The sequence below is a fragment of the Ursus arctos genome, unplaced genomic scaffold, assembly GCF_023065955.2.
Source record: "Ursus arctos isolate Adak ecotype North America unplaced genomic scaffold, UrsArc2.0 scaffold_2, whole genome shotgun sequence".
Classification (NCBI taxonomy): Eukaryota; Metazoa; Chordata; class Mammalia; order Carnivora; family Ursidae; genus Ursus; species Ursus arctos.
In genome coordinates this window covers 89,633,762-89,656,188 of record NW_026622874.1, presented here as the reverse complement: position 1 = coordinate 89,656,188, position 22,427 = coordinate 89,633,762, and the positions used below count along the sequence as shown (strand labels likewise).

General features: G+C 42.8%; 1 protein-coding gene across 3 annotated transcripts in view; it reads right to left on the bottom strand.

Moving 5' to 3' along the window:
* Window positions 1–21,665, bottom strand: part of TMEM248 (transmembrane protein 248) — a 40,856-nt gene extending 19,191 nt beyond the window's left edge. For 2 of the 3 annotated variants that reach the window (XR_007191222.2, XM_026515936.4), the window contains exons 1-2: window positions 21,393–21,665; window positions 1,605–1,781 (exon numbers count right to left, since the gene is read on the bottom strand). Coding sequence is in view for 2 of the 3 variants with exons in the window: in XM_026515936.4 (XP_026371721.1) it covers window positions 1,605–1,763 (159 nt within the window). In the remaining variant the exon portion in view is untranslated. Of the gene's footprint in view, window positions 1–1,604; window positions 1,782–15,714; window positions 16,081–21,392 lie in introns of those variants that run through there. The other variant, XM_048224508.2, reaches the window with a different exon arrangement.
* Between the last annotated feature and the right edge of the window lie 762 nt (window positions 21,666–22,427).

Sequence of the window (22,427 nt, the reverse complement as noted above, 5' to 3'; positions counted from 1 at the left end):
CATTAGGGCTGAAAATGAACATTCTCGTCTCATCCCTTCATATTCCAGACATGAGGGAACTGAGACCCAGAGCAACTGTATGGACTCTCTAATTCTACAAAGGCAGACGCAGGATTAAGTTTTTTGATTCATAGCCCCTAACTTTTCCCATATTCCTAAGATCCTCATTTGAAAATAAAATCACTAAGTTAATCATAACCAAAGTTCTGCAGCAGCGTGGCATGCTTTCCTGCAGACCTCGAGTCCATTCTGAACAGTCAGCCAAAGCCAATGTCAGGCCCCATTTCGATTATTAAGTACTAATTATCCAGGCTACCTCTTAATCCCTTGCCTTGGCCAAGTGTTCAACATGGGCTTGGGCTCTGAGGGAAAGCAATGCCAGGAGGCTGCAGAGCCCTGGCTGTGACCAGAATATTCATTTTCAGCCCTAATGTGGGTGCGGCCTATTTGCACAACCTTTAAAGATTTAGGCAGAGTCAGAACAGAGGGAGAACTGAGTCAGCCTGTATGTTTCTTGGTTAGAAACTCTTTGAAAGGGTTTCATGGCAGAAATAGCTAAAACTTGTTACCTAAACAGTGAGAGAGTTCACTTGTGAAGGTGGCCCCTCCTGCCAAGGTATTCCAGGATTTAGAGCACAGAGCACAGAGAAAGCCATGTTTCCCATTACACCGAGTAGAACCCTCCTCTCTGTCACAAGGCACACACAAGGCAGGAACAGTGCGATCTCAACCCCTGCCCCCGTTCCCACTCCCACCAAGGCACACACTCAGGAAGAAAAAGGGTAAGAGAAGGCACTCCAGGAATCTATTAAAGCAGGAACTCATTTGTCAAATTTACCATATCATTAATTCAGCATAATTTCTAACATGTAAAATACATTTATTAATAGGTACATTATCATTCAGCTCTATTAAATAAGAATTGTTAACTTTGTGCTGTTTTCTTTGTATATGCAAAATACACCTTTTAAAATCTGTATTATGAGTGTTCAAACTATTATTTGCCTAGATTAAGGTTTAAAGAGCAATACCCTAATAATTTATTTAAACTGACCACAATGTAAAATCTAGAAGGCAAGCTTGTAGATAACTAAAGTTCTGCTTAATAAAAAAAAAGACAAACATATTTGCAAATAAGATCCAGCTATTTCTTTAGTGTCCCTTCTCAAGCAACGAAAAAGCTATCAGTACAGCTAATAAAACGCCACGATGACCTACTGCTTCCAAATAACAATATTTACAGTTTTCAAAAACAGCAATTAGCTAATTTAAGACCTTAATAATAAATTTAAATTATTTATGATTAACTTAATAGCAAATATGTTAGCTCTCTATGTTCTTGACACACTTTACAAATACACTCTCCGGAATATGTTTCATTACTGAAACAGTCTAACTGAAACTGGTAACATTACTGAAATCAGTAGTTGCCTGACTAGATACTTTCAAACCAAGTGAATCACGGGGAGATGGAAGACAAGATTCTGAAAAAAAATGCTGCTCTCTCTCTAGGTTAGAAAGAAAGGTGTGTGGAGAGCCCAAGGGTGTTCTCCTACTGTGTAAGGTCTGGCCAGCCCGAGAGGAGAACCCAGAATATACGATACCTCTGCCATTTCCGGTGACTTAATCTCCTTGATTTTGAAGAAATAGCCCAAGGTCAGGAACGCTATTGCCATGGCGCTGACGCTGATCATAAAGACCACGAGCGGAGGCCGGCTGCTGATGTAGAGCTTCAGGTTCTCCAGGGGGTTGATGCTGAACATTATTCTGACCAGCTCCACCTGAAAGGGATTAATCGTTAGACTCACAGACTGATTCGCCCGAAGAAACCCTACGATCCCCACTGTTGTGTCCTTTCATGGTGCTGGGGGGTGAAGAGGTCACTCACTACTGACCTTGGGAAACGTTGAAATCATGAATCTACTCCCAAGACTAGAGCGAAAAAACACTTAATGTGAACTGTCATTATGTCAAAGCGGTAAGATCTTGAAAGCTATGCATTGCTCTCTTTCCATTTGAATCTTCTAATTATTCTATAACGAACACCTGCTATTTCCATAAGGCCTGCTAATAATAGCACTTGCTATCTGCACTGAAGATAATGCTGAAGTAGGTCCCTAATAGGACACAAATACATGCCAACACGTACAAAAAGAAATTGAGGATGTTCTCATTTCCTACCACTGAAAGGTTCAACATTCTGTCCTGTTCCTTGCCATCCTTATGCCCATCCCAGCAACTGGGACAGAGAGACACGTAATAAATGTTTAATTGTACCACTCCGCCACTTAAAGCCCTCCTAAGGCTTCCCACGGGATCGAGGAGATCAGGGACAGCTCCATCATGACCCACAGGGTTTCATGTTCCAGAAGCCCTACCAACCTCAATGACCGTATGTCCAGCAACTTCCCGTCCTCCCTCACTGGGCTCTGGCCACACTGGGCTCTGGCCACACTGGCCTCGCCATTTTCTAGGATCAGCTTGTCACTTTCTGCAGGGAAATCAGCTGGGACTTGCATGGAGACGGCAGTGAACTTGGAGATCAGTTGGGGGACTACGCCCTTCTTACCAATACTGGCTTCCAGTCCATCAACCTTCCCATTTACTCGGGTGTTCTCTAATTTACTCCAAGTTTTGTAGCCTTCAAACTATACGTCTACACTTTTGGGCAAATGCATTCCTAAGATTTTATACTTCTTAGAATTTTTGAACAGGTCCTATATGAAGGCATTTCCTCAAAATTTCCACGTGCTTGCTCTTCTTCAAATGCAGGTTTCCACTCAACAGTCAACTCCTCCGAGAGGCCTTCCCCGACCACCCTCAGCTCCCCCCCCCCCCCCGCCTCTCAGGACCCTGCTTTCATTCTTTCACACTGTTTAGTGCCAGTCAAGAGTACAATTAATTTTCTACTTGTTTGCTGTCTCTCGCCCCTGGATTCTGAGCGCCATGACAGCAGAAATTCTGCCAATCTTGTTCACTGCTCTAGCCCTGGTTCCTGGCCCCTAGAACAGGAGCTGACATGTAACGAGCAATTATATACACGAACACACTACGACGCTAAAAAAAGCAACCAAAGTCTGTAACAGCTTCTAAATTTGAGAGGAAAAGATGCATCAACACCCCCTAAGAACTAACAGCAACCACCTGCAATAAGCCAGGCTGTGTATCCTCCGTCCTCACAAGAGTCCTTTGAGATGGGAAATAATATCCTTTGCACTCTTCCCAGAGCAGCATCCATGCACGTTTTGTGTACTTTTACTACAGGTAGGGGTGTGTGTGTGTGTACAGACACACACACACACATATATATATAATCAGATAGAATTACTGGTATTGCACATGGGAACTTGTGGAAAATGATACACTGAGTATATACTATTCTCACTCACATGGTTTCTGAGGTTTATCTCTGCTCATCTACGTGGCTCTCGACTACTGAATGCACCTGCTGTACAGTATGCAAGTGCAGTGGAGTATTCCTGGACTGAGGAGCCCAGCCAGGTGCTTCCCAGTCTCCCCCACCCAGGCCCTGCAGCACGCACAAGGGGGGCTCCAGGTCACAGGGCAGGCCCCTCGGCAACCTGACCTGGTCATGTCAGACAGTTCTCCAAGTCCTACCAGCAACGAAAGGGCTCGCTCCACTTCCCAACATTCGTACCAACACTTGATATTCGAAAGCAATCTTACTGACTGGGACCAACGAGATCGCGATGTGAGATGTCACCTTATCATTATTTTAAATTGCATCTCCCTCAAATGGAGAGTCTTTTCGCTTCTTTATCAAGCCATTTCGGTTCTTCCTAGGTAAGCTGCCTCAATCTTTCAGCTATGTACCAGTTGTTTGTCTGTTTCTCATTAATGTTCAGTTCTTTTTATAGTCTGGATACTAAGCCTTTTCCAGTTTTTTATGTTCTGTGTAACTACTTCAAGTCTGTGGATTTTCTTTAATATAGTTTATGGTATCTTTTACCATACAAAAGGTTCTTGGTTTGTTTTTAAACAACTTTATTGATATATAACTCACATACCATACAATTCACCCATTTAACATGTACAAACCGATTCACAGAACTTGGCAACCTTCGCTATCATCAATTTTCAAACGTTTTCATCATCTCATAAAGAAACCCCATACTCCTTAGCAGTAACCCCCATTCCCTCCGGCCGTAAGGCAACCACTAATACACCTTTTCTCTATAGATTTGCCTATTCCGAACACTTCAAATGAATGGAATCAAAATATGTGACCTTTGGTGACTGACTGCTTTCACTTAGCATGAAGTTTTCAAGGTTGATTCATGTTGTAGCGTATATTAGTACTTCAACCCTTTTTGTTGCCAAAAATATTCCACTGTATGAAATATTTTATTCATACATTTTGCATATCCATTCATCAGTTGATAGACACCTGCTTCTACTTTTCACCTATTATGAATAACGCTGCTGCGAACGTGCATGCGTGACATCTCACGTGGACATAGGTGTCCATTTCTCTCGGCTGTATCTGTCCTATATACCCTAAGAGTGGCATTGCTGGGTCATACGGTAACCACGTGTTTAACCTTTTGAGGACCTGCCAGGCTATTTTCCAAAGCAATTGCCCCACTCTGCACTCTCACCAGCTGTATAATGAGTGTTTCAATTTCTCCACCACCTCACCCACACTTTTCCATTATTGTCATCCTAATGGGTGTGAGGTGGTAATTCACTGTGGTTTGATTTGCATTTCCTCGATAGCTATAATTTCTTGATTTTAATATATTTATCACCCTTTTTCTTTTTTGATTATGTGTATGTATATATTATTTAAGAATCCCTTCAATCTTTTTATGTCGAAAAGATTTTTTTCATTATTTTCGTAAGTCTTTTAGTTGGACTTTAGTCTCTTATCTATTTGGAATTGACTTGGGATTCCAGAATCTAGTAGGCTTCTGGTTTAATCTTTTTCTATATAGGTGGCCAACTGTCCAGTACCATTCACTAAACATGGTTTTGTATTGAACATGGATTTCCCATGGATCTGTAATGTTATCTCTCATATACACCAAGCTCCCACATGAATGTGGGTTTGTTTCTAGGCTTCTTCTCATGTCCTATCATAACACCTGCATCTCCCCACCTCAGTATCATGCTGTCTGAAATCTTGCCATCTGATACAAGAAGTCTACCATTTTACTTTTATTCATTGGCCCTTTACCCTGCCGTGTGAATTTTAGGTCCCAACTGTAAAGTTCCCAGAAAAATCTTGTTGAGATTTAAATTGGAATTGTACCAAACAGTCTATTAATTTGGGGAAGAAATGACATCTTTAAAAACACTGAGTTCCCTAGTCTACCAACAGGGTATATCTCTCTCCATTTATTTGGGTCTACTTTCCTTTTTCGGTAATTTTTCAAAATTTTCTCTTACGCACCTTATTGGACTGATTCAAAAACATACTGATTTATGCAGCTATCACTGATAGCATCCCCTAAAAATTACATTTTCTATTGTTAATGTACACAAAGGCAACAGACTTGGGCATACTGATCTTGATTCCAGACACACTGCCGAAATCTTTTAAATTCTAATTAGGTTATTTGTAGCTCCTCTTGGATTTCGTGCAGTTACACTGCAAGCTAATAAGTATTTCTTCCTTTCCAGCCTACTTCTTTTTCTTACGACTTTGACCAGAATCTTCAGTGAAATGATCAACAGAAACAGCAATAGTAGATTCCTGCCTTTAAAGGAAATGCTTCTAAACGTTTCACTATTAGATACAGTATATATTAAAGGTTTCTCAAAGAATCCCTTCATCACGTTCAGGAAGTACACTTCCATTTCAAGTTAGCAGAGAGACTTTCATTATAAACAAGTGTTACATTTTAATGAATGCTTTATCTGCAACTTCTCAATCATTTTTTTCTCTTTAATCTGCTGTTGACATGAACGGTGTTGATTTGCTCATGCTGACTCATATTTGCATCCCTTGGATAAACTTGACATGATCACAATTTTTTAAAACTACATGACTGGTTTGTTTGCCACATTTTATCTGGACCTTATAATATCTATTCTTAAGAGATAAGAAAACGATCAGCCATGATCACACTCTCCTTGACTAGCAGGACAAGTCATCCTAGTATCATAAAATTAAATGAATTGTCCAGACATACATTTTCTAAAATGTGCGTAAGATATTAGCTTTTATTTCTTAGAAGCTTAACAGACCCTGATCCAAAAAAAAAAAAAAAAAAAAAAACAGCCAACCCTGGATTCACCAAGGTTTTTTTTTTTTGGTTTTCTATCCGGGTGAGTTGTTTTAACTGCTTCATCATTGTTTTAATGGTGGTCGGTCTATGTTTTCTATTTTTACTGAATCGGTTTTTTTTTTTAATGATTTTTTATTATATTATGTTTGTCACCATACAGTACATCTCCAGTTTCCGATGTAAGGCTCGATGATTCATTAGCTGTGTATATAAATCGGTTTTGATAAGATGCGTTACCCTAGGAAATTACCCTCTTAATATTTCTAGGTACAGTATCAATTTGTGATTTGTTCACTTTTTTATTTACTTGTGGTTATGTTTTTTTCATTACAAACGTTTTTGTGTTTGCCTTCTCTTTTTAACCAATCTGCCCACAGTGGTATTGCACTGATGTTTTCAAAGAACCAGTATTCGGTTTTGTAAACTGTGTCTAAATAATTTGTTTTCTATTTCAGTCATTCTACATGTATTTTTTATTATGTTTCTCCCTCTGCTTTCTCTGGGTTTACTCAGAGAAACCCTTCAATTTCTCCAACTTCTTCTGTTGGAATCTTGCCTCAGAATTTTTATTCTTCTTTTCTAATGTAAGCATTTCCCTCAACATACTCTTTTTCTTTACCTAAATTATGTTCATGCCCTCACCACTACCACCAATCCAATCCACTAGCTACTCTTGACTTTCTTTCCAAAATATATCTCAGGTTCACCTATTTCCCCATCTTCATGTGAACATGCGTCAGCTCTCCACAGCCCTAAGCCCTCTATATCCAAGAGCCCAGTGAGTAGCTTTAAACCCACACCTTCCACAGCATGTCCAAAACTGAACTCATCTGCTTTCCTGCCAATATGACTCTTCTCCATGTATTCCCCATCGCAATACCTAACTCTGGAAAACATCCTAGACTACTTGTGCCTTCCCCACTATATCCAAGCAAATACTAAGTGCTAAAGATTCTATTTCTTTAATCTCTTACTTCCTCTGCCCCTCCATACTCCTCAGTTACTGCCCTTAGTTCAGGCCCTCATCATCTTTTTTTGTAACTATCACTGAGTCTTAACTGGATCTGACTATACCAGTCAAATAATCCATCCTCCACATGCTGCGAGAGTGATTTTTCCAAATGTAAATCTATCAGAGCTCCAACAACCAAGGGATGAAGTCCAAGCTCCTTAGAATGGCAAGCCACCATGACCTAGGTCTTGTCTACTCAACGGTCTAACTGCTTACAACTCCTGGAACGTATTAGACAATATTATAGCTTCAAGCCTTTTAGTCCGCTGGTTCTCCTGACCTTCACGAACCACATGCCGCTACTTCACCCCCCTCTTCCCAGACTCAAGGGATACCTCCTCTATGGAACCCTTCCTGGCCCTTCCCCACACCCAGCCCCCGAAGGAGAAGTGACCACTTTCATTTATATGCCCCCCCACACTCTGCAAATTTCTGAGAGAGCCTGAAACACCTCACTGCAGTTGTGTATGTACACATCTATCTTCCCAACCAAGCTGTAAGCTTCTCAACGGCAAATACAATGTTTTACTTGTCTGCATAATCAATATCCAGACACAAAACAGGCGATTTTAAAATGCGCAAGTTCATTACATGAATCAAATAAATCCAGACTTAAAACATAAACTAAAAAATAACCTAGAAAATGATTACAGCAAGATTGCAGGATACAAGGCTAATACACAGAGGTCGACTGCATTCCTATTTACGCCAGCAGGAACAAGTTGAATTTGAGACTATAAACACAATACCATTTATATTAGCACCCCCCAAAATCAAATACTTAGGTATCAGTCTAACAAATACATACAAGATCTATATGAGGAAAACTACGAAACTCTCCTGAACAAAATCAAAGCACCAAATAAATGGAGATATTCCACGTCCGTGGATGGAAAAACTCAGTATGTCAGGGTGTCAGTTCTTCCCAACTTGATGACTCACACATTCAACACAATCCCAGTCTAAAGTCCCATCAGGTTATTTTGTGGATATCGACAAACTTTTCTAACATTTTTATGGAAAGGTAAAAGACCCAGAATTGACAATACTGAAGGAAATACTGGCGGAAATTTGGAGGACTGACTCTAATCAACTTTAAGGCTTATTACAAAGCTACAGTAATCAAGACAGCGTGGTATTGGCCAAAGAACAAACAGACCAATGGAACAACATAGAGCGTCCAGAAATAGACCCACCTAAATGTAGTCAACTGGTCTTTCTTTGACAAAGGAGCAAAGGCAATACAATGAAGCAATAACACATCTTTTTCAACAAAGGGTGCTGGAACAACTGAACATCCACATGTAAAAAAATGAATCTAGACACAAACCTTACACCCTCCACAAAACGAATTCAAAGTGGATCAGACCTGAGTGTAAAATGCAAAACAATAAAACTCCTAGAAGACAACACAGAAGCAAACCTAGATGACCTTGAGTTTAATAACTTTTTAGATACAACACCAAAGGCACCATGCATGAAGGAAAGAACTGATAAACTGAACTTCATTAATGCTCGACATCATTGATCAGGGAAATACAAATCAAAACTACGAGTAATCACCTCATCATACCTGTAATACCTAAAATCAACAACACAAGAAACAACAGGTGTTGGGGAGGATGCAGAGAAAGGGGAACCCTCTTACACTGTTGGTGGAAATGTAAACTAGTGCAGCCACTCTGGAGAACAGTATGGAGGTTCCTCAAAAAGTTAAAAATAGGGGCGCCTGGGTGGCTCAGTCGTTAAGCGTCTGCCTGCAGCTCAGGGCGTGATCCCAGGGTCCTGGGATCGAGCCCCGCATCGGGCTCCTCCGCTGGGAGCCTGCTTCTTCCTCTCCCACTCCCCCTGCTTGTGTTCCCTCTCTCGCTGGCTGTCTCTCTCTGTCAAATGAATAAATAAAATCTAAAAAAAAAAAAAAAGTTAAAAATAGTGCTACTTGATGATCCAGAAATTGCAGTACTAGGTATTTGCCCAAAGAATACAAAAATACTGGAGCGCCTGGGTGGCAGAGCAGTTGGGCGTCTGCCTTCGGCTCAGGGCGTGATCCCAGCGTTATGGGATCGAGCCCCACATCAGGCTCCTCCGCTATGAGCCTGCTTCTTCCTCTCCCACTCCCCCTGCTTGTGTTCCCTCTCTCCTGGCTGTCTCTATCTCTGTCAAATAAATAAATAAAATCTTTAAAAAAAAAAAAAGAATACAAAAATACTGATTCAAAGGGATACGTGCACCCTGATATTTACAGCAGCTTTATCAACAATAGCAAAATTACGGAAACAGCCCAAGTGTCCATTGGTGATGAATGGATAAGGAAAATGTGGTATATATACACAGTGGAATATTACTCAGCCACCAAAAAGAATGAAATCTTGCCATCTGAAACTACGTGTATGGAACTAGAGAGCATTATGCTAAGTGAAGTAAGTCAGTCCACGAAAGACAAATACCATACGATTTCACTTCTATGTGGAATTTAAGAAACAAAACAAATGAGCAAAGCTGGGGAAAAAAGAGAGACAGACAGACAGACAAACCAAGAAATAATTATAGAGAACACACTGATAATTACCAGAGGGGAGGAAGGTGGCGATGCAGGATGGATGAAACAGGTGATGGGAATTAAGGAGTGCACTTGTTGTGATGAGCACCAGGCAGTGTATGGAAGTGCTGAATCACTGTATTGTACACCTGAAACTAATATAACACTGTATGTTAACTAACTAGAATTTAAATAAAAACTTTTTACAAATTGGGCCTATTAAAATTAAGAATTTCTGCTCTATGAAACACTCTGTTACAAGAATGAAAAGACAAGCACAGACTAGGAGAAAATATTGCAAAAGACATATCTGATATAGGATTGTTAACCAAAATTTCCAAAGAAGTCTTAAAACAGTAAGAAAACAACACAACTTAAAAATTAACTAATGACCTTAACAGACACCTCAACAAAGAAGATCTACAGATGGCAAGTAGGTATACAGAGAGATGCCCCACATCATAGGTCATCAGGAAATAGAAATTAAAACAACAGTGAAACATCACACACTTGCTAGAATGGCCAAAACCCAGAACACTGACAATACCAAATACTGACAAAGACGTGGAGGAACAGGAACTCTCATTCAATGCTGACAGGAACGCAAAATGGTACAGCCACTCTGGAAGACAGTTTGGCGGTTTCTCACAAAACATACTCTTTTATTTCCAATATTTTATTTACTTGTCAGAGAGTGAGCGAGAGAGAGACAGAGCGAGCGAGCACAAGCAGGGGGAACATAAGGCAGATGGAGAGGAAGGTTCCCCGCTGAGCAAGGAGCCCAATGCGGGACTCGATCCCAGAACCCTGGGATCATGACCTGAGCCAAAGGCAGACGCTTAACCGACTGAGCCACCCAGGCATCCCAACTAAAACATACTCTCAACCATAAGATCCAGCAACTGCACTTAGTATTTGCCAAAAGGAGTTTAAAACTCATGTCCACACAGGGATGCTAGGGTGGCTGTCAGTTAAGGGTCTGACTCTTGATTTCGGCTAAGGTCATGATCTCAGGGTCGTGAAACTGAGCTCCATGTTGGGCTCCATGCGGGGCATAGAGCCTGCTTGGGATTCTTTCTCTCCCTCTCCCTTTACCACCCCTTAAAAACAAAAACAAAAAAACAAAAAGCAACAACAACAAAAAACCTTACGTCCACACAAAAATCTGCATATGGATTTTTATAGAACCATTATTCATAACTGCCCCAATTTGGAAGGAACCCAGGTACCTTTCAGTAGGTGAATGGATAAACTGTGGTATATCCAGACAATGGAATATATTATTTGGCACTAAAAAGAAATGAGCTATCCAGCCATGAAAGGCAAGGGGGGGAACTTAAATGCACCTTACCACATGAAAGAAGCCAATCTGAAAGGCCACATACTGTATGATTCCAACTATATGACCTTCTAGAAAAGGCAAAACAATGGAGCCAGTAAAAGATCAGAGGTTGCAGGGGGGAGGGAAGGAGTGATAAACAGGTGGAGCACAGAGGATCTATAAGCAGTGAAAACATTCTGTATGATACTATCACAGGAGATACATGTCATTAGAAATTTGTCCAAACCCCTAGAAAATACAACACCAAAAATGAGCACTAATGTAAACTATGGACTCTGAATACTAGTAATGTGCCGATATAGGTTCACCAATGATAACAAATATATCACTCGGGGGGGGGGGGGGATGCTGACAACGGGGGAGGCTGTGCATGTGTGCAGACAGAGCATTTTACAGGAAATCTCTGTACCTTCCTCTCAATTTTGCTACGACCCTAAAGCTGCTTTTAAAAATCTGAGTATTTTATAAAAATAAAAACATAGAAATGACATACTTAGGCTAAGAGTCATAGATCCAGAAACAAAAACATCAATAGTAAATTAGAGTTTCATTAAGTTTAAAGTTATAAGCCTCTTCTATAGGTTTATAAAGAGTTTATTAAGAAAGAACAAAATCTGAATCATATATAAACACTTGGAACTACAATTATGAAACATCTAGAAAAAAATCTAAAATAAGTTCACTTCTAAAGAAAATTAACAGTCATTAAAACCATGTCACACCAGAATGTAAACACTTCCATAAATATCGACATAAATACCTAAAAATTAGCAAACAACATCAACATAGCTACTTTAGTTAGAAAAAGTTCCAGATGAGGCCAACTGTATTCACTTAAAAGTGAAAGCTTTCTTATTTTTATTTTTTTTAGAGAGGGAGTGCAAGAGCAAGAGCGGGAAAGGAACAGAAAGGGAGAGAATCCCAAGCAGGCTCCACGCCCAGCGCAGAGCTCTACATGTGGGGCTTGATCTCACAACCCTGAGAGGTCATGATCTGAGCCAAAATCAAGAGTCAGACACTGAACCGACTGAACCCCACCCAGGCACCCCAAGTTTTTTTTATTTTTTTCATTTTCTTTTTTTTTAAGATTTTATTTACTTATTTGACAGAGAGAGAGCACGCACGCGCACACACAAGCAAGGGGAGCGGCAGGCAGAGGGAGAAGCAGACTCCCCACTGAGCAGGGAGCCCGATGCGGGGCTTGATCCCAGGACTCTGGGATCATGACCTGAGCCGAAGGCAGGCACTTAACAACTGAGCCACCCAGGCGCCCTTTTTTAATTTTTTAATAAAACAATTAAAGGTCCAAATAGTTCACAAACTTAAAAAATTCCTTTCCCACAAGAGTTTTCAAATACAAAATTAACAAAAGCTAAACAAATTTATTTCCTCTGCAAAAAATGACAACAACATTTCTGTAATCTTCACCATAGTAAATGTCACCGCTAATTAAAGACTAAGTTAAGCTCTGTACAGGGATATGAAAAGTAGATAGAGCACAGCATCCGACCCCCTCCCCTAAATTCATTCCAACTTCAATTAGAGACTTTCACAAAGATAAAGAGAGAACCACCAGGGCTGTGACGTGGCCTCTTGGCAAATCTATGGATTTAAGGCGATTTCACAAGCACGTGATTAAAATCTCCTGACGAAGTACCTAGAGCTCGGAGACGAGTTCAACGGCAACACTAAACATCAGGTGGCGATGTAAGTAGGCAAAGGCTAAGATTACCGCTGAGCTCCCTCAAGCACCCGCAAGTTGGGAGAAACACCAATTACTTTAAAAGGGGAGAAAAAGGGCTGTTAAACTTGCTAGAGACCAAGTCGGCCACACCTATCGACAGCATTAAAACCCAGCACACTCTTACCTCTGCATTCGACTTCCCAAAACCGGACCTGAGAAAATACTCATCGCTGAAAACAAAGACTGAACCTACATAAGCTATCTCAGGAGTGTTTAAAATGGTAAAAAATGAAACACCAGGTATCCAACAGTAGCAGGGAAATGGTGACAGGCGGATATATTCCCAGCAGAAGCACCACAGTCATTAGACACACAGGCTCTACAGTAACATACACAGAATGAGGCTCTTCGGGTTTAAGTATGAGGGTGTATGTGTACATAAGCACCCATACGGGGGAAAAGACAAACAGCATACTCTGGAAAGGTAAACAGCGGTGGTTCGTTCTAGTTGGTGAGATTACATGTATTTTCTTCTTTTTAAAATATTTACATCATGAGGGGCGCCTGGGCGTCTCAGTCAGTTAAGCGACTGACTCTTGGTTTCAGCTCAGGTCGTGATCTCAGGATCATGAAATCAAGCTCCGCCTTGGGCTCCCCACTCAGCAGGGAGTCTGCTGGATATTCTCTCTCCCTCTCCTCTTCCCACTCACATAGGCCCTCTCTTTCTCTCTTACATAAATAAATAAATAAATCTTTAAAAAAAATTTCCATCATGAATGTATTTCCTTTGTAATAATTTCTAACAATAAAATTATAAATATAAATGATCTTCAACAGATCCTGCTGCTCTCGTGGCCAAAATAAAACTTCATTAAATCTTAATTCTATTCACTTTCTTCATTAATAAAAGTGACAGGGGCGCCTGGGTGGCGGAGTGGGTTGAGTCCAACTCCTGGTCTCAGCTCAGGTCATGCTCTCAGGGTCGTGGGATTGAGCCCTGTGTCAGGCTCCATACTCAGCACCAAGTCTACTTGAGAATCTCTCTCCCTCTCCCCCTGCCACCCCCACCCACTCATGTGCTCTCTCTCTTTCTCTCTCTAAAATAAATAAATAGATTCTTTAAGAAATGATAAACGTGATAAATAGGATAAATAACAGAACTTTCTTAAACCAAACTAGAAAAAACAAAACAGAAAACAGAAAACAGGATGGCCGTCTAATATGTCCCGGTGCTCAAGAAAGGCAAAGCGTAACCTGCAGTGATTTGTACTCAGAGGGATCTGTAAGAAAAACCAAGAACAAAATTAGAAAGAATCATTAGGTGAGGTTCCTCTAGACAACCCAGTACCGTGTGCTCCTGGGGCAGGAGGTACACTGAGGTTCTCCAGACAAGTGTGGGCTCCTCCACTGGGGAAGAGATTGAGAGGCCAGTGGAGGGTACAGACGGAAGGAGGTGACCATGAGCCAAAGAGGTACCTAGGATGGTAAGGTGGCTTGCAAGGCAGGAAAGAAGAGCTGCAAAAGGAAGAGGTACTGAGAAGTGAATATGAAGATTAAGAAAAGAAAGGATCTGGGTTTCTCTGTGCTTTAAAAAGTACTTAGTTGAAACTGAGCTTGCATAATCCTCCCCCTGGCAAGATCCCTGGTGACCTTCAAAACCACACTCTGGCAGAGGGAAATCAAATGGAAAGGAGATAAGAACAAGGATGAGGAGACAGGCAACAGGTGAACACCACTGCTTCAAATGAAAGGGACAAGACACAGGGTCAGGAGAAGTGAGGAAACCCAGAGAAAGGAGCTACTCAAAGAAGAAGGCTGCCCAAGGGACCAGTGCCTGCAGAAATATGCAATTTTGTATCCTGATTTACCATGTTATTAGAAAGGAAATTAACACTGATTATGCCAGATAACAAGCCCTTTCCCCGGGTCTCCCTCTCTCCAAGTATACCGCAGAGCTACTTGCTCAAGTTTAAAACTACAATCTAAAACTAGAACTTAAGATCTGCTAAACCACCACCTATGACCCAACCAAAAAGTTCATTTTACATGAACAACAAAACCACCGTTCATCTTAAAATCAGATTTTCGACCTAAAGCTAAATGGGAAATTCCTTAAAGCTCTCCTATAAAGTCATGTCCTTTTCAAAGTGTGGAAGAGACTAGGAGTTGAGGGAGGGGGGTATGCCACAGGGAGAATGGGAGAGGAGGCTTGGAGAGCCTGTTCTGTACGCCCACCCCAGGAAATACCCTGCTCCTGTGCTAAGAGAATAGCAGGAACTCACCTGGATGTGGAAGAGGGGCCCGCTTTAAATGTAAAAATTAAAGTAGCAGCTCTTAAATATCCTGAGCCTAATAAAGAGCATTCATGGATGTGACACCGGATCATCCAACACTCAGCAGGGATGAGGGCACTTGCTGGCATCAAAGAAACCCTGGGCAATCTCAAGCACCCAGCTACCAGCCTTCCTCCCCTACCAAGAAGCAACGAGCGAGTGTAGACAGAACAGACTCTCAGAGAGGCAAATACGTAGTGATGAAGACAAAGGAAAACCTCCAGGGCTCCCGTGAGGTCTCAAATACTAAAGCCAAAGTCAGAATCGCTGTCCACACTCACCTCCATGCAGAATTTGACGCAGGGTCACAACGTCTTCCACCTCCAGGACCTCACTCACCGGGCTTTCCTTTTGCTTGGATCTGGCCACCCTGTCCTTCCCACTCGCTCCAAGAGCCGCTGCTGCGCACCCGGCACCCCAAGCTCACAGCTGGGCCTCTGCTCAAGGCGGACACACTCATTCACAGCTTCCCGTCAATTTTCTGCACCCATCTCCCACCCCAGATCCAAACCTCCACCTACTGGAGCTCTCTACTTCGCTGAGCCACAGGTACCTTGAGACAACGAGGTCAAAACTTATCCGACGTGGCCAAATCAGCTCCTCCTCGAAATGGCAGACACAGCCATCCCGCCAGTGACCACAGCCAGCCGTTCTCGAGTCTCTCTCTCCTCCAGTCACCAGTCTAGCAGTTCCCACCTTGTAAATGTCTCTCACGAGCCACTGTCGCTCCCTCCACACTGCCACTGCCTTCTTCAGTCAAACTGAAAGCCAAATGCATCCTGCCCGTGTGGCCGCTCATTTCCACGCTGTTTCTGCACTCCCCCTACGGCAGGCACGGCGGGCACGGAGCAGGGGCTTCACAAGAACAGCTAACCCGACTGCCCACTTTCCATGTGACAGCACACTGTTCTAGGAGTTCGGCACATATTGTATAAGAGCCTTACGACATCTGTATTTCACAGGCCTTAGGAAATTAAGGCCTAAGTTAAGTTGGCTTACTTACCCAAGGTCCTACAGTAGTAAATGAACCAGCATTCAAATCCAGGCACCTCCAGAACCAGCGCATTAAATACCATTAAGCACACTACTGCCTCCCAATAAATGTTACGGATTTGAATACAGAGTCAACCCTAGCCACCCCAACAAATGAGATAAAAACCGAAGAGTAGCCATACAATTCTGCAGTTAAGACATCAGTAGTGATACAAGCGAAAGCCCTCACACTAAGGTGACGTGAGGAAGGCAGAAAGCAGACTACTAAGGGCTAAGGAGAGAACATCATTTTTAACAATGACTACTTAAGACACGCCCTGTGCTCGGCACCACGCCAGGTGCTTTACCTACATCGCGCTTTTGAATCCTCGCAGCAACGCCAGGTAAGACTACAATCCTGATTTTACAGAAAAGGAAACTGAGTCAAAAGAGGTTAAGTAATTTGTGCAAGGTAATAAGTGGCAGAGATAGACTCTGACCTAATTCATCTGACCCCAAAAGCTGTGTCATCAATCACAATAGCAGGGTTGATAAGTAGGTTTCAAGCCCAATGCCAAGTTGGAAACAAACAAAATTTTCATATGTCATGGATATATAAAGTGGTTTTAGCCATGAACTTCAATAAAAGCACAAGACTGATTTTTTTTTTGAAGTTTAAAATGGTTGGGGCCCCTGGGTGACGCAGTCGTTAAGCGTCTGCCTTCGGCTCAGGGCGTGATCCCGGCGTTAAGGGATCGAGCCCCCCATCAGTCTCCTCCACTATGAGCCTGCTTCTTCCTCTCCCACTCCCCCTGCTTGTGTTCCCTCTCTCACTGGCTGTCTCTCTCTGTCAAATAAATAAATAAAATCTTTAAAAAAATAAAAATTAAAAAAAATAAAATGGTTAACTTATTTTCCATCTCTACAAGCAAGATAATTCGTATCTCAAAACTCATCAGAGTATAAAGCTAAGATGAGTAGAATCTTCTGCCAATGGTTTCTTGTTTCTCAAGCTAATACAATTCACAGTGTAGAAAAGACTTTCACAATAACTCACGACAAGTTTAAATGATCAAAAGAGAAATTACGACAGAAAGCATAAAGTTTTAGTTGCTAAACATGCATTTTAGGCAACACCAGTACTCAAAGACAAAAAGGAAAGGAACAACATGGGCTCACATAATTACGTTTGTAACCAGACTTATTTTGAAAATTCAGACTCAGGCTGTATTTCTTTTTTTTTTTTTTTTTTTTAAGATTTTATTTATTTATTTGACAGAGATAGAGACAGCCAGTGAGAGAGGAAACACAAGCAGGGGGAGTGGGAGAGGAAGAAGCAGGCTCACAGCAGAGGAGCCTGATGTGGGGCTCGATCCCAGGACTCCAGGATCACGCCCTGAGCCGAACGCAGACGCTTAACCGCTGTGCCACCCAGGCGCCCCTCAGGCTGTATTTCTACTCACTTATAATTAATGAATGCATGGCTCCATTTTTAAAGTCATAATATAAAATCATGGTAAAATCCAACACGCCCCTCTCCCTTTTTAAGAAAAATTAATTCACCATAGTTCCAAAATGGAAAATATCTTTTTTCTTTAAAGTTTTTTAAACAGCTATCTTTAAAACCAAATTAAAAGTACCCCACATTAAAGTTTAATGACTTGGCATGATCCCAGGGTCCTGGGATTGAGTCCCACATCAGGCTCCCTGCTCGGTGGGGCAGGAAGCCTGCTTCTCCCTCTATCTTCTACCCATCCCTCCTGCTCATGCACTCATCTCTCCCTCTCTCTCTCTCAAATAAATAAATAAATCTTTTTTAAAAAATAAAGTATAATGACTTGGGAGTTTAATGAACAGATATTAAAAAAAATAAATCATGAGTGATGACAAGACTAAATCAACACTAAACGTTCAATATGAAATTATAACATCGAAATTCAGTATCAGGACTGGGAGATGTTGTGAAAACAGCACTTTTAACCAAACAGCAAAGAAGTCCAACTGACAAATGACCATACTTTGCAGACTCTCATTGCCAAAGACTGCTGTATAATCCCCAGGACTATACTCAGGTCTGTTAATTATATACAAACTACAGACCTCGTGTCAAATGTATTCCGTTTGTAACGGGGAAAGATAATTTAAAGACTTCCGTATTTATCAAAATAAATCCGAAACAGAAAATCAATTTGCTAAAAAAAACCTCTTTCCTCCATTTCCTTTTTTTTTTTTTTTTTAAGATTTTATTTTTTTATGTGACAGAGAGACAGCCGGCGAGAGAGGGAACACAGCAGGGGAGTGGGAGAGGAAGAAGCAGGCTCCCAGCGGAGGAGCCCGATGTGGGACTCGATCCCATAACGCCGGGATCACGCCCTGAGCCAAAGGCAGCCGCTTAACGACTGCGCTACCCAGGCGCCCCTCCATTTCCTTTTTTTAATCACTATGATACCACACTCATTTTACTTTTTTATTTAAATTCCAGTTAGTTAACGTATAGTAATATTAGTTTCAGGTGTACAATTTAGTGATTCGACACCTACATACATCACAGAGAGCGCCCTCCTTAATGCCTATCACCTATTTCACCTATCCCCTCACTCCCCTCCCCTCTGGTAACCATCAGTTTGTTCTCCATAATTAAGAGTCTGTTGCCTGGTCTGCCTCTCTCTTTTCCCTATGATCATTTGCTTTGTTTCTTAAATTCCACATATTCTTTTTTTTTTTTTCATTTTAATTGGAACGTCATAGTGAGATACTTTTTAAAGAACCCTCTTACATGGCAACAGAATTCTGCAGCATGTTATTGACAAAAAACATCACAGGCTGTCTGCCCCTGGACTAATGTCACGCTGTGACTCCCATTAAAACCACTCTTTTTCAGATGCCTGTCTGTAAGGAAACAGAGCAGTGGGTAAAGTCGGAAGAAGAGTCTAAAAGAAGCATTAAAAAGTTAAGAGGGTGCAGTCCTGAGCATGTTTAAAGAAAGGAAAGGTTAAAGCCAGTGAGGTTCTGAGACTAGTCACAATGTTGTGAAGCAATTACACCACATCCTATTTGAATGGCTTCAAAAGTTCTTGACAACACTGGGTAAGAGAAATAAACCACATGCCTGTGAAGTGAACTAGATGTCAGTAAAAACACTCAGGAACTGGCTGAAGAGCTTGCCATCCATCACTTGGCTGTAGCCAGAGTGGCAGAGACCATACTAGAGCTGTGTTCTCGCAAACTAAACACAGGCGCGGAAACAACTTGCAGACACCAAATTTAATTTCCTGATTGTTAATACCAGACAGAAATCACAATCAGCATCTTTTTCATTGTCCTTAAAAATAAGTTAAGCACTGCTTTGTGTCACTGGCTGCATAACAGAACAAAAGAAACCCACCAAATGAAAACAATTTTAGACCCCAGGAATCTATCAGAAGCCAGACTGGGTAGCCTATGCTTTTTTTAGAAAAGCATTTAACCGGAGCACTGGGTGGCTCAGTCAGTTAAGCGTCCGACTCTTCATTTCAGCTCAGGTCATGATCTCAGTGTCCTGGGATGGGGCCCTGAGTTGGGCTCCACGCTCATCATCGGGGAGTCTGCAGGAGGATTCTCTCTCCCTCTCCCCTCCCCTCCTCAAATAAATAAATCCTTTTAAAAAAGAAAGAAAGAAAGAAAGAAAGAAAGAAAGAAAGAAAGAAAGAAAGAAAGAAAGAAAGAAAGAAAGAAAGAAAGAAAAGAAAAGCATTTAACCCTTAACCGACTTATTCTGCCAATGATTCTAGGATCCCACTGCCCAGCTACCTAGTCTGAGTGCTATTCCACTAACTGGCCCTAGCTTTCTCATTTCCCAGTTAATTCTGACCGACCCATATCCTTCAGACCCTCTGAGGTCCACCTCAAAACCCACTTCCTTTATGAAGCTTAACAATAACAAAACCCCTAGTAGTTATCTCCATATGGCAATTGCATCCCACCACTTTTTATAGCCTATTGCTTTCTCTAAGCACTTTCCCTGCGGGCAGAAACTGTTCACACCAAGGTCTTGCCTCCCCTGCAGCAGCTGCAGTTACAGCCCAAAGAGAGGTGTGCTCCATCAGCATATGGGGATCTCAGTACGCAGACGTGGGTGGCAGCCCCGCTTCCAGTCCACCTCAATTAGACCACAGAAATTCTTCCCACACCTTTACTAGGAAATCAACACAATGCCTCCTTATCCGAGAGAGAAAACATGGAGTCATGAAGTACATCTCAGCTGCACAACAGGTCAATTTCCTTTTCTTAAACGGGGAAGCTGGAAGGTGTTCTTACCCTTCGAGCAATTTCATATACAGACAGCACACAAATGCTCAGACCCCAAGCTAACCACAGAGCTTTGGGGACAAAACAATTTATTAAATATTCGTCATCAAATTAATCAAATTCCAGCACTGGAATTTTTCCTCCCACTACCTCCCACAGCGGCTCACCTTTGAGGCAGGAAAGTAGCAGTTTAGGAGGAGACGCGCTCTCTCCTGCTTTAAAGCAGGCTGCAAAAAAGCTCCCCATTCATCACTGAAGGCTGTAATCCGCTAGCTGACAACTAAACTACAGGAACGGATTCTTCAACGAAGGCCCCCTCACCAGCTGTCCCCCGGTTATGGTGTTCGCCCAATTCAAAACAGCACAACAGGCTTGGTTTTATTCCTAATGGTGCTTATCAAGAGAAACACAACTACGTGCCTCTAGATTACCCCGAAGCCACTCCTTAATTGACTAAAATATGAGTGAAGATAATAATCCGCCCCATCTCTGGGTATTTACCAAGCTTGAAACATCAAATACCACTATTTAAAGTTTCTGCACATTCGCGAATCTCTCTCGCCCATCTTCTTACTGAGATGTGTATAATTTGCAAATGGAGAAGTAACGCAAACACGACCCAAAGTCAAAAATGGCAAACTAACAAAATGTTCCGCGGGCCAAATCCGAATTATCCAGGCCTCAGGTCCATACGTGGGAAGTCCTACCATCTCGAGGGCGGCAGAGCACCCTTGCTCCGGACCTGCGGGTGGACCAACTCCGGTGGCGGGTGACCAGGCCCAGGCCGGCGGCGCAGGACAGCCCTGGGCTAAAGCGGAGCGACCCCCACCGACAACTGGGGCGGGGGCTGCAGCCCCGAGAGGCAGGGAAGACACCTGGCTAGCAGGACCGCTCCGAACCAGCGCGGCACCCTCCCGGCCCCGCGCTCAGCCCCGGCCGAGCCCCGACCCCGGCCCGCCAGCCCCGGCTTACCCCGCCCCGGTGGGCAGCGGCGCGCCCCGGGCCCAGCCGGGCCAGCTGGTCGGCGGACGCCCGCGGCCGCTCAGAGCTCACTCGCGGCGGCGCGCGGCGGGCCCGGGGCCGCTCGGCACCATCCTCCCCGCCGCGCCGGGGGCGGCGTCGGGCTCTGCGGGGCCCAGGCGAGAACCAGAGGCCAGTCCGGCTCACGCCGCGGCGACACAGACTCCTCTCGGGGTCCGGTAGCCGTGGTTTCCGGGTAGAAAAAACGCCACCGCCAACGCTGCCGTGACCTCCGACACCTGGCGTCCGACGGCGGCGCGGCCGGGACAAGATTCTTCAGTCGCGAACGGCAGAGACCACGCCCCCTGGTTGGATCACGTGGTGGGGGCAGGCGTGTGAGTACAAGGGCTGTGTGCGTCTAGACGTGGAGTGCGTGCAGTGCATTTCGGTGTGTGTGTGTATGAACGTGGCGTTGTAAGAATGGCATTGGGGAAAATGTGCGTGCGTGGACCTGTGTGCGTTCTGTAAAGACGGTGGGTTGTGCACGTCTGTGGATCTGTGCGCTTGTTTAGTATGGTGTGTGATGGTTGTGAGAGTAGGGTGTGCAATGCTGTGTGTCTGTGCTCGTGTATTAATCACTGCCCTTGAAAGTATAATTTAACGCAGTGACTTTGTAAAGTAATTTGGCATTATCCAGTAAACTCGAAGGTGTACGTCCTTTCTGGAGAATATATGATCCTGGAGGAACGATGGCACATCTGCACACGTAGACATAATAAAGAATGTTTATAGCACCGCTATTTGTAATCACTAAGAACGGAGGAAATAAACAAACGCCCATACGGTCAGATGTAAAAATAGACTTCAGTATATTCTTATATAATCAATTTCAACAATGAAAATTGTTGAGAACTGCTGACAACAATGGGGCTCTCCCTAAGGCTATAATACGCTGGGGAGCAAGCTACAAAATGATACGTTCAGCATAATTCCATTATATAAAATCCCCTAAACAGAATCTAATCAACATATACATAACTGGTAGCA